At 40.3% G+C, this 11,298-nt stretch overlaps 1 protein-coding gene and 1 long non-coding RNA gene across 3 annotated transcripts in view; one reads left to right on the plus strand and one right to left on the minus strand.

The window, feature by feature from the left end:
* Positions 1-4,145, minus strand: part of LOC307026387 — a 24,221-nt gene extending 20,076 nt beyond the window's left edge. Inside the window, exon 1 of the long non-coding RNA XR_013804389.1 lies at positions 4,010-4,145. This is a non-coding gene — a long non-coding RNA (uncharacterized lncRNA). The remainder of the gene's footprint in view (positions 1-4,009) is intronic.
* Positions 1-11,054, plus strand: part of hnf4g (hepatocyte nuclear factor 4, gamma) — a 12,442-nt gene extending 1,388 nt beyond the window's left edge. The window contains exons 1-11 of one of the 2 annotated variants that reach the window (XM_079661746.1): positions 1,950-2,389; positions 4,021-4,180; positions 4,356-4,450; positions 5,344-5,450; positions 5,544-5,693; positions 6,196-6,283; positions 6,933-7,085; positions 7,804-7,853; positions 8,019-8,205; positions 9,197-9,316; positions 9,700-11,054. In XM_079661746.1, the coding sequence (XP_079517872.1) occupies positions 2,257-2,389; positions 4,021-4,180; positions 4,356-4,450; positions 5,344-5,450; positions 5,544-5,693; positions 6,196-6,283; positions 6,933-7,085; positions 7,804-7,853; positions 8,019-8,205; positions 9,197-9,316; positions 9,700-9,809 (1,353 nt within the window). In that variant the 5' untranslated portion in view covers positions 1,950-2,256 and the 3' untranslated portion in view covers positions 9,810-11,054. Of the gene's footprint in view, positions 1-1,949; positions 2,390-4,020; positions 4,181-4,355; positions 4,451-5,343; positions 5,451-5,543; positions 5,694-6,195; positions 6,284-6,932; positions 7,086-7,803; positions 7,854-8,018; positions 8,206-9,196; positions 9,317-9,699 lie in introns of those variants that run through there. The other variant, XM_079661747.1, reaches the window with a different exon arrangement.
* The last annotated feature ends 244 nt before the right edge of the window (positions 11,055-11,298 follow it).

Consider the following 11,298-nt stretch of genomic DNA (forward strand, 5'->3'; position numbering starts at 1 on the left):
CATGTCTTTATAATCCGCTGATTAGCTTAGAGTGATTGGGACATTGTATCTAGATAAATCAAGAGGGTATGATTGGCCAAACATTGAAAGGGTAGAAAGAAAAAGATTAAATGCACTCATGAGAATAATAAAGACTTGAATTCCTAGGCGTGTTGTCCTTGCACTTACAAGAGGAGGGTGAGGCGGCAAGAGCTTTGTAAACCTTTTAACCTTTTCAGAAAAGCAAAAATGATTTTCACTTGAATGAATACTGGAATTTCATCTGTCCTCAAAGCCTGAAAACTCAACACGCCTTGCTTTCTTTTTGTATTTTAAACCAATAGCCCCTAAACACCACTCTCATGCAGTGTATATTCTCACTTTACCCCTTCTTTCAACCTCATGCAGATTTACTTCCATATTTGATGACGATACATTGAATCCACCACACTCGTGCTGCAGTGTCAGTCCTGTGTGTGTGTGTGTGTGTGTGTGTGTGTGTGTGTGTGTGTGTGTGTGTGTGTGTGTGTGTGTGTGTGTGTGTGTGTGTGTGTGTGTGTGTGTGTGTGTGGCTGTAAAGAGTAAATTATTCTTGCTCCTCCAGAAACCTGATGAGTCAGCAGGCCTGGTTAAACTGTAATCTCTCACTTCTTTCTATCACTCCTCTCTCTATCTGTCTCTCTTGGCTATGACACTCAACCCCTTTTATCCCAGCCTTGCGTATTAACTAAGATGTCAGTTATTACCCTGTGACCGGATACTAATTTCTTTTTCCCTTTATGTCCCCTAAGTAATCTGTGATAATGTACATTCTGATTTACTCAGCCAATATTACCCCCGCGCTTTCTGGCTGCGTTGCTATCTCTCATTACTGATGTAGGGCATCCCATCTCCCATAATACTGCCTCTTATCATTTACGGCCCTCTCTAACAAAATGCCCCAAACTGATTACCTGTAAGCCACACAAATAAGATTTAGTGCAATGAAACTCCCGATGTAAAATGGGTGGGTTGGGACATTTTACAGGTTTATGGTACTAAATGACGGTGTGTTTACAGCATTCCTGCACTGAAGAAAAGGCAGCCAACTGTTTAACCCGTATGTTTGAGTTTCACTTACTCTCATGCATTTTTAGAACTCCAGCTAAACAATAATGCAGGCTGCTCTCCAGTAGTTACTTGTTTTCCTCAGCTGATTGGCTCATCATTATCAAAGGAAAAGAACAAAGATTCTCTAAGTGTGTCACTGTCTGAAAATGCTCATGCATCTTCAGCAGCAGCAACATACAAATGTAGATAATTACTGATTACAAACAATGACTTTAACGCAAACCTGCATACAATCCCTTTTTTTTTTTTTTTTTAATAGACCCACAAGAAATTGTTGAACAAATGACCCACTAAACTATTCAAAAAAAAAAGAAATACAGTCTTTCAACTGAGTTAATGTCTTTTGAGATGTTTACAGTGGCCATTTAGAAAATGGCCTACATAATACATATTTTATTAACTTTTATGAATTAGGGTTGGATGTTGGATGAGGGAGTGTTTGTGGAAGAGGTACTGGAAGTTATCAGTGTTTTCCACTTCTTTATAGATTATATCTGCTGAGGTGGTGGTGCTATTACTCCACTATTGATTAGATTAGGAGGCCTGGGAAGGACACACACACACACACACACACACACACACACACACACACACACACACACACACACACACACACACACACACACACACACACACACACACACACACACACACACACACACACACACACACACACACACACACACACACACACACACACACACACACACACACACACACACACACACACACACACACACACACACACACACACACACACACACACACACACACACAATGTATGTGCCTGTAGAAAACACCATTCGCCCCCACCCTAGATACATATCCAACCTTCAAAATCTGATACAATCTAGCTCATGGTGAAAATAAAATGTAAAAAAGTGGAGGGAGTGAAGGGATATATCTCCTTCCACACTATCTATCCATCCCCTGTGATAAGTGCGAGAGAAAAGGACAGATAAGTAATGTGCAATAAGGTGAGCAGTCTTTTCCACGGCTCCTCCCCTCTCCCTGCTTCTGGCCCAATCAAACGGGATTATAGATCTGTTATGCCAGGGAGGGATCTCCCTTATCATGTCTGTAGGAATTAGATGGACTAGCAGAAAGAGAGACTATAGAGTGGTCTGAGAAGAGAAGAAGAAGAAGAAGAAAGGGTGGAGAACAGTAATGAAGTATCCGTCTGTTCCTCAGAGTAAATCTCTGTTAGATATGGAAGTAGCAAACTATTGTGAAGGCCTGGATCCCTCATACAGCACCCTGGGCTTTGAGAATGCAGAGGTGCTCTGTGGAGGAGGAGGAGGTAAGTGCATGTAGACACACACAGACACACACACACGCACACACACGCACACACACACACACACACACACACACACACACACAATACATGGCGTGCACGTAAAAACACTTATTTGAGAACAAAACCTGTGATTTTCAGCCTGCATGTTAAATTAGATTTGCTTACATAGAGTACAATGGTGTCTAGATAAACCATCTTTATAATCACTGATACAGAATGATAAGCACCTTATCATACATTTACTAAGTGAGACTTAATATGGACAGAGACATAAAAGGAGTCATGTACTGTGCATATAATGAATATGCAGCATCTTAAAGCATCTACAGATGAGTGTTCTTAAGAACTTGGGGCTTCACTGCAGATGTGGCGTGAGACCAGCACAAAGGCAAATTAGGTGCTATTTGCAGAAAAAGGAAATTAGTGTGGGTTCCTATTAATATATTTACTGATTTTGAAACTCATGACATTTGAAGGTTGAGCAATAGTGCGTGCATGGTTGCCTGTTAACACTTTTAAATAATTTCACTTCACTGTTGTTTCTATATTGCTATACAGGTATTGTGTATAAGTGAAAATCAGTGGTGGTGTAGGAAAGAAAAGTGCTGGGATTCGGTGGTTAAAGCATGAAAGTGTTTAGGAAGGAGAGGCAGGTATGGGTCATAAAGATCTATTTTATTGAAGAGCTTGCACGCAGCGCTGCACTGATGTCACCTCAGCATGTGAGCAGAAAGTTAGTCGAACATTGACTCATCTGCACTGCCTGGTGAGAGGTGTGTGTGTGTGTGTGTGTGTGTGTGTGTGTGTGTGTGTGTGTGTGTGTGTGTGTGTGTGTGTGTGTGTGTGTGTGTGTGTGTGTGTGTGTGTGTGTGTGTGTGTGTGTGTGTGTGTGTGTGTGTGTGTGTGTGTGTGTGTGTGTGTGTGTGTGTGTGTGTGTGTGTGAATGCAGTATGAACTTTTACCTGCTATGAATGGTAGGTTTGATGATGGTTATGGTTTTTATTCTGGTAATGATGATGATGCTTCTGATAATAATAATAATAATAATAATAATAATAATAATAATAACAACACTGATGATAATGATTATGACAATGCTGAAGATGAGGAGGAAAAACTGGCAACGGTAATAATCAAAATGCCAGATGATTTGTCTTCCATTCATTCTTTTCCCGGATTTATGTTTATTTTTTTCCTTTTACGTTCAAATACCTAAAACAACACCAACAAACCTCTGTGTTTACACTATTGGATCTACACAGGATACATTTACTAGAGTATTAAGATCCCGCACATGGTGGCTTCAATTATCTGAGATAATGCAGTTACAGTCCTATCATTGGACCATACTAAACTTTTAGAAGCAAACATATTTTGAGGAAATGGAGCTGGTGAGTTACGAGGCCCAGCAGGTCCAGACAGCCCACCATTAGCATTAGCACCTTAGCAAACAATAAGGTATCTACACACTAGCACTGCTCTTTTCATAGACTTCTATACAATCACACTTCTTTCTGCGATTAGTGGTGTTGCCCCCTGCTGGCATTTAGAAAGAATGCAGGTGTAAGGCACTTCTGCATGGTAATATACAGATGTATGAGTATGTTTCTGTGTGTTTACCTGTGTTTCAGACAGCATGCCGACTGAGCCCAACCTGCCAGAAGGGGTGAGCAGTAACTGTGCCATCTGTGGAGACAAAGCCACGGGGAAACACTACGGAGCCTCCAGCTGTGACGGATGTAAGGGCTTCTTCAGACGCTCCATACGCAAGAGCCACGTATACACCTGCAGGTACAGATAGCAAACATATACTGTGAGAGCACACATTATATCGTGACACACTTACATAGGTAACGTAACATACTCTTGTAGCCTGCAGATCTAACTAAAACGTGTCATTGCATGGCACATTGTTGTATTGCTCTGTGAAGCTACCTATATATCGTTGTACATGTGTCTACTTCAGGTTCAGCAGGCAGTGCATTGTGGATAAAGATAAGAGGAACCAGTGTCGTTTCTGCAGACTCAACAAATGCTTCAGGGCTGGCATGAAGAAAGAAGGTAGGGAAACCTCTCTAAACAATGTTTCATCCTGAAACTCCACCAAAAGTGTACATGTAGATAAACAAAATAGAAAGTCTAAACTATTTGGATACCCCAGTAGATATTTATTCCGTATTGTCAGAAGTATAGGCTATATATGCTCATCTTAAATTATTATTTTTCATATTTTCCACTGACTCAAAGTAGACTCTTTACATAAACCTGGTGGCCCTTAGGGAGAGGCTGTCTTAAGAGAATCTGAAAGCTGCTTCAAGATGGTTGAAATGGGCTGGGCAATAAACTAGGTGATTACTTAGTGTGTGAGTGTGTGTGTGTGTGTGTGTGTGTGTGTGTGTGTGTGTGTGTGTGTGTGTGTGTGTGTGTGTGTGTGTGTGTGTGTGTGTGTGTGTGTGTGTGTGTGTGTGTGTGTGTGTGTGTGTGTGTGTGTGTGTATGTGTGTGTGTGTGTGTGTGTGTGTGTGTGTGTGTGTGTGTGTGTGTGTCTGTGTGTGTGTGTGTGTGTGTGTGTGTGTGTGTGTGTGTGTGTGTGTATATTTATGAGGGGTATAACCTTGGCTAGGAGTTATATGACACCTAATCATGTGTTATTCAAACATGTTGTTCTGGAATCCAACTGGTTAACGTTTGACTCCGGTTGCTGATGCCAGCCTGTATAACTATTTTTCTTAAATATTAACTTCCATAGCGGCTCTCCCATCGTTTGCATTTATGGACTAACCCCCAACTTTTAACACAGCTAAATTCCCAACACTAAACCAAGACAGACACTTGAATAAAAGAAAGATAGCTAGACGTATTCCAGTTTGAAAAGTTAGTGGACTTTAGCAATTCCTGTTAATTGCTTTTTCTGCTTCACACACAGAAACCTTACAGCTCTCTGTTTCGTTTTAGCCGTACAGAACGAGAGAGATCGGATCAGCTCCAGAAGAAGTATCCCTGACTCCCAAGACTTGCCCCCCATTACTATTTTGGCTCAAGCTGAATCACTGGCCCAACAGGTGACAATCCATTATTCCTGTGCATGATTAAATTACTTAGACAAGGAAATCAGTGGATTTTGACCCTGGAAACTATTATTTTTCTCCCTCCAGGTCATTGCTCCACTCGGATTAACAGACATCTCGGAGCAGAAGTCGGCCACTGTGGGAGATGTGTGTGATTCAATGAGACAACAGCTGTTAGTGTTGGTGGAGTGGGCCAAGTACATTCCTGCATTTGGAGAACTGCCATTGGATGACCAGGTATTGGGGCTTTGGCGCATGATTGGTCAACTTTGATTATTCTGTCGCTTGCAGGAAATAATTCTTCCTTGTTAGTTTTACCTCTCAGACTTCAAAGTGTTTTCTTTGAATATTGGTCATGTTTGTGCCTGCATCTTTAACAAGTTGTTTATTATAAAAAATAACTTTCAGTTTGGATCAAAGAAAGATTAAATGAAAGATTATTAAAAGCAATATATAAGTACAACATTATAGATTTGACTAAATATACAGTAGTGTACCTAAACTACAGCTATGTGATGTGTGTAAGGGCAAAAGTGGGGGCTTTGTTGCATTGCTTGGGGTCTGTGCTTAACTGTGTGTGTGTGTGTGTGTGTGTGTGTGTGTGTGTGTGTGTGTGTGTGTGTGTGTGTGTCTGTGTGTGTGTGTGTGTGTGTGTGTGTGTGTGTGTGTGTGTGTGTGTGTGTGTGTGTGTGTGTGTGTGTGTGTGTGTGTGTGTGTGTGTGTGTGTGTGTGTTTCCAGGTGAGTTTGCTCAGGGCTCATGCAGGTGAACACCTTTTGCTCGGGGTCGCTAAAAGGTCAATGCCATTCAAGGACTTCCTGCTTTTAGGTATGAACTCTCCAGTAGAAAAGCATCTTATTTTAACGTGGCATAAGCACTCTTAAGTTTGAAGGCTGATCAAATTAGTAACACTTTAGGGTAAACATAAATATGCGTGGTTTCTTAGGGAACGACCGTGTAAATAATGGGGAACGACCTGATCATTAATCAATCGTTGAGTTCAGCAGCTATGATGAAGGAACACTGAACTAATCATTAGCTAATGATCCATCAATGTAGTATTCCCCTGTCTTTGATCTACTATACAGTATAGACCTTGGATTACCCAGGAATTAGTTATTAGCAATTCATTGATCATCAGGTATTTCTTCCCTCCTGCCTTGACAACTACTAACAGTTGTGAGTACTGTATTGTGAAGTGTTTGCGATTAAATGTTGAATTAGCTGAGAATGATTAACCAAAAGTGATTTCTTTGTAGCTTCAAATGTGTCTCTTGTAAACGACATTAATCATTACCTAGGCATTCACCAACATCATAGTGTAGGCAGATATATCAAATACATACACTCAAACACACACAATGTCTATTGCTATATAGGACCATAACTTCACTGAAGTCAGATTTAAAACTGTTCTTCTCACACCGTACCCCCCCCCCCCCCTCTCGGTACTAAACGGTTCTCTCTGTGTCTACAGGAACTGGCTGTGTGATCCACAGGAACAGTCCTGAGCAGGAGATGTTTAAGGTTGCTAACCGAGTGCTGGGTGAGCTGGTGCATCCCTTTCAGGATATTCAAATAGACGATAACGAGTATGCAGCGCTCAAGGCTATCGTCTTCTTCGACCCAGGTAATTAAAACGATTTCCCTCTTCTTAGAGATATCTTTCGTCTGTTTTCAGGAACTATTGTCTGTGTTTGCTATTTAGATTTATCGTAAATTCTGAACACTTTAGAAAACAAGATTAATTTACTTAGGCAAGATTCATATATACTATTTTGTAAATTGCTCTTGGTAATCTCCGTGGCACAGGGATTGATCTGAGTAGTGGCCCACATCTGTATAATATTTATCAGACTTTCAAAAGGGTTAATACTAAGGGCTAAAAACATTACATTCAAGTGTCATCTCCAGATAGATAATACAATAAAGAATAAACCATTAAAGACAGAATATCATAGTAAGTATTGACAATAGCAAACTAAATATTTGACCCATTGATATTGCTGTCCACATCCCTCCTCTCCCAACCAATCCTATTCATCTCGTTACATTTCCCCTCGAAGTGAGATCCCAATCCCTCTTTCCCTTTTTTATCTCCCTGGCCTAGTGTGAGCGCAGCCCCTCCCCCATCTGGTGTTACCTGTCCCCCCTTTTTCTCCCCTTCACTAAATCTCCTCATTCTACCTCCATGCCCCAGTTGGACCATAATCATTCCATCAATTCCACACATATCCTCAATCCCATTCCTGATCTTTCAGATTTTTTTTCTTCTCTCCCCCTTCTGTCCTTCAATCCCTCCCTCCTCCCACCCCCCCACTTCCACACCGTGCCTTTTCAATCTGCAGATGCAAAGTCTTTGAGGGACCCGTCGAAGATCAAGGCCATCCGTCTGCAGGTAGGGCGAACATTTGACTCTTATTGCAGTGATGGTTATTTTTCTATATGCTCTACGACGAGACCCCTTACTACCACTGTGGCTTTTACTTAGCATTGTATCAAACACTTTTGATAGATACTAATCCACCCACTTACCAGGAGACTTGGCCTTGTGTTTGTGCAGGTCCAGATGAGTCTGGAGGACTACATTAATGACCGTCAGTATGACTCCAGGGGTCGTTTTGGAGAGCTGCTGCTCCTGCTGCCCACCCTGCAGAGCATCACATGGCAGATGATCGAACAGCTCCAGTTCATTAAGCTCTGCGGCCTGGCCAAGATAGACAACCTGCTGCACGAGATGCTGCTGGGAGGTGAGAGCAACCCGTGTGACTGCTTGTAAACCTGCAGAAAGAAAAATAGGGTGACCTTAAGCTAGGAAAAACAAAAGTTCCACTGGAGCTATTCAATGATAAATGTGTGCAACTGGGCAGGCGTGAAGAAGTGAAACACATAAACAGAAAGTACATCTCCAAAGTTTTCCTGGATATATACAAGAGGTAAAAGTTTGCAGAGAGTTGGTTTAACTTCAGATAATCCAAACACAGACAAAATAGACATCTGCAAACACATTGAAACGCGTATGAATAAGGAAATCTGTATTTAAAGGTAGAATGCATCAAACATATTCTAAGCAGAGCCATGACAGACAACAGAAGCACCGGGTGAGGTGGGAAATAAAAGCTAAGTCATCTCCAAAAATGTCTTCTCCATATACGCTAAAAACAACCCCCGATATGACAAGCTGACTTAGAAGACCTTTAGAAAAAGAGATGTGTGTTTTATTTTCCAGCATCCTGTAGATATGCAGAACAAACCAAACACAGATAACAACTAGCATTGAAATATTGTGGGGATTATATTTAGTTATGTGAATGTGATGCTGACATATATTTTCAAACCAAGCCACACAATCAAGAAGGTGAAACTAAACAAATTCCTTTTTTTCCTTATAAAACGAGGATGTACTTTAGCATGCAGAGCTTCTTACATAGATCCATCAGATTTTTAAATTAAGTTACGGCAGCCTGACTCAATTACTGTCTAAAACATGCACACATGCCAATACACTTTTGAAATAAACTATGAATACATTTGGAAAACTTGACTCCCTCAATTAATTAAAATGTCCAGAATAGGGATTTATTCGTGCACTGGTTCTTTTTGGTTTGATAAGGGCTTGTTAGGTGAGAGAAGGAATCTGTGTTTGGAGTGTTTCGTTAAGTGTGTGAACCCTTAAATGCAACCTGATTAAATCTATATAAATATATAGATTTCTCTGTTAACTAAAACGTATGTGTTCAGGCCTCACGTTGGAGCCCACACACCTGCACCACCCGACACACACCCAGCTGACACAGGACCCTCTGACTGGACACACACTGGTCATCAGCACCATGCCTGTCACTCACAGTCCACAGATTGGTAAGAAACACATACAGTCACACATGAAATATCAAAGCGACATTGATGTCCAATTCATCTCTCTGCGTGAAATGTCAAAAAAGTATTCTCATGTTGTGTTTCCATTACCTTGAAGAGAATAAATAGGCCACCTGAATGTGAATCCATAAAAATGTAACATTCTGAAGAATTGATGAGTATTGCATGATTTCATTTAAAATAAAAAATGCATTTGGCGATATTACACCACCTAATGGCCACGGAAGATTGATGGGGGCTGTATCTATAAAGCAGTGTAACATTTCCCGTGGGCCACAGTCAATACATTTTACCGTATTTGTGCATACAATATGACCTTTTTCCTAATATTTGCTAAAACATATAATGTCTCTTTCTCCCTGCAGCCTCTCCTGACACTCCCATCCCATCACCCAGCCCCCCAGAGAAGTACAAACACTTCCCCCAGCCCCTCTGTCCTCCAGCCAGCCCTTCACCCTCACAGACAGATCTCTGACCTGCACTCTGTCAGAGAGCGTGACACGGGCACGGTGTCCTCTAAACATGCGTGGTCATGTTGTAAAGATTATGAAACCTCCCTGTTCCGTGGTTAGACTTTACCCTGCCTCTCCCCCCTGTGACTCCTGCTCATGTTGCAACAACTACTCAGATGTAATAAAAGCTACAATTACTTAAATATCTCACTTTCCGGTGCATACTGCTGGTTACCTAAACAAATACAATAGTATCTCTGTTTTACAACTAGATATTCTTCTTTTAAACACCTCAAATGTTTTTGATTGTTTGCTTGACTAATGTTCTGCTTTATTAGGCACATATTTGCAGAAAAATGGCCCCTGGGCACATGTTTCTTTCGGTCTATCTATACCGCAAAGACTGCAACGGCGAGTTCTGACAAAGAGTAAAAGTATAAGTACTAGCTTAAAAAAACTGCAATGAAATGATAATAATCAAGGCCTGCTGTCAACAAATCCCTCCTGCCATCAAATACAAATTGAATGTTTTGTTTTATACATTATGAATGAATGTATACATCAGTCATTGTGTATGAAATGTGTGTGACATTCAGGGACATTGTTGCTTATTTTCAGGATTTAGGTTTTCTATCCAAAAAGACTCTGAAAGTTTACTGGTTTGTATTTAATACTGGGACATGAATACATATATCATACACTATGGCGCTAGTATTTTAAACATACATGTATTCAGCAGCTAAAATACAATATAAATGGGAACAGAGTGGCCGGAGTAAACATGATATTAACAACAATCTTATAATTTATACATACTGTACATTTGAAAGAACTCAAGATAAATGCAAAAGGAATATGGATAAATTGTAATTTGTTATTGTATATAGACAAATGGAAGTTTGTGGAATATAAAAGTGTTTTGCTATTTTACATTTCTAGAATCAACTGTTATTTCTTTGATAATGTGTATATTTCTTAATTTATGCAGTAAATTGTTTAAAATGCCATTTGGACTATTTGGTTTGAAATGAATTCATTGAATGTGGGGTCAGACCAGTCTATGGGTCAGACCTACAGTGAGACACAGTGTGTTGTGGCTCAGTAGCGCCCTCTTGCTGTCACAAGAGGAAATACAGCATTGTACTAAATGTAAATGGACTACTTATTGTATACAGTGTGCATCATTTGAAAACCATGTGTTGTATAAGAATGCATTGATTCATTTTTTTGTATAGGACTAAATAAAGTGTAAAATGGAAAAAGATAAATTGCTTTTCAATCAAACAGGCATCTGTCGCTGCAGTCAAAGGAAACCATTTCAATAGATATTGCTAAAGAATAAATGGAAATTGACATTTTTACATTTGATCCAAAAAGGAAAAACAATTTAAACAAACAGATGATGATAAATTGATAGAATGTATTTCAATATGGTGTCTCCACATGCAAGAATACAGAGTGTGGTGCGTCCATTATTTCCTTCATCATGCTGCCTCCCGGTTCCATTGGTTA

Source organism: Notothenia rossii (genome assembly GCF_949606895.1).
Source record: "Notothenia rossii genome assembly, chromosome: 12".
Taxonomy (NCBI): Eukaryota; Metazoa; Chordata; class Actinopteri; order Perciformes; family Nototheniidae; genus Notothenia; species Notothenia rossii.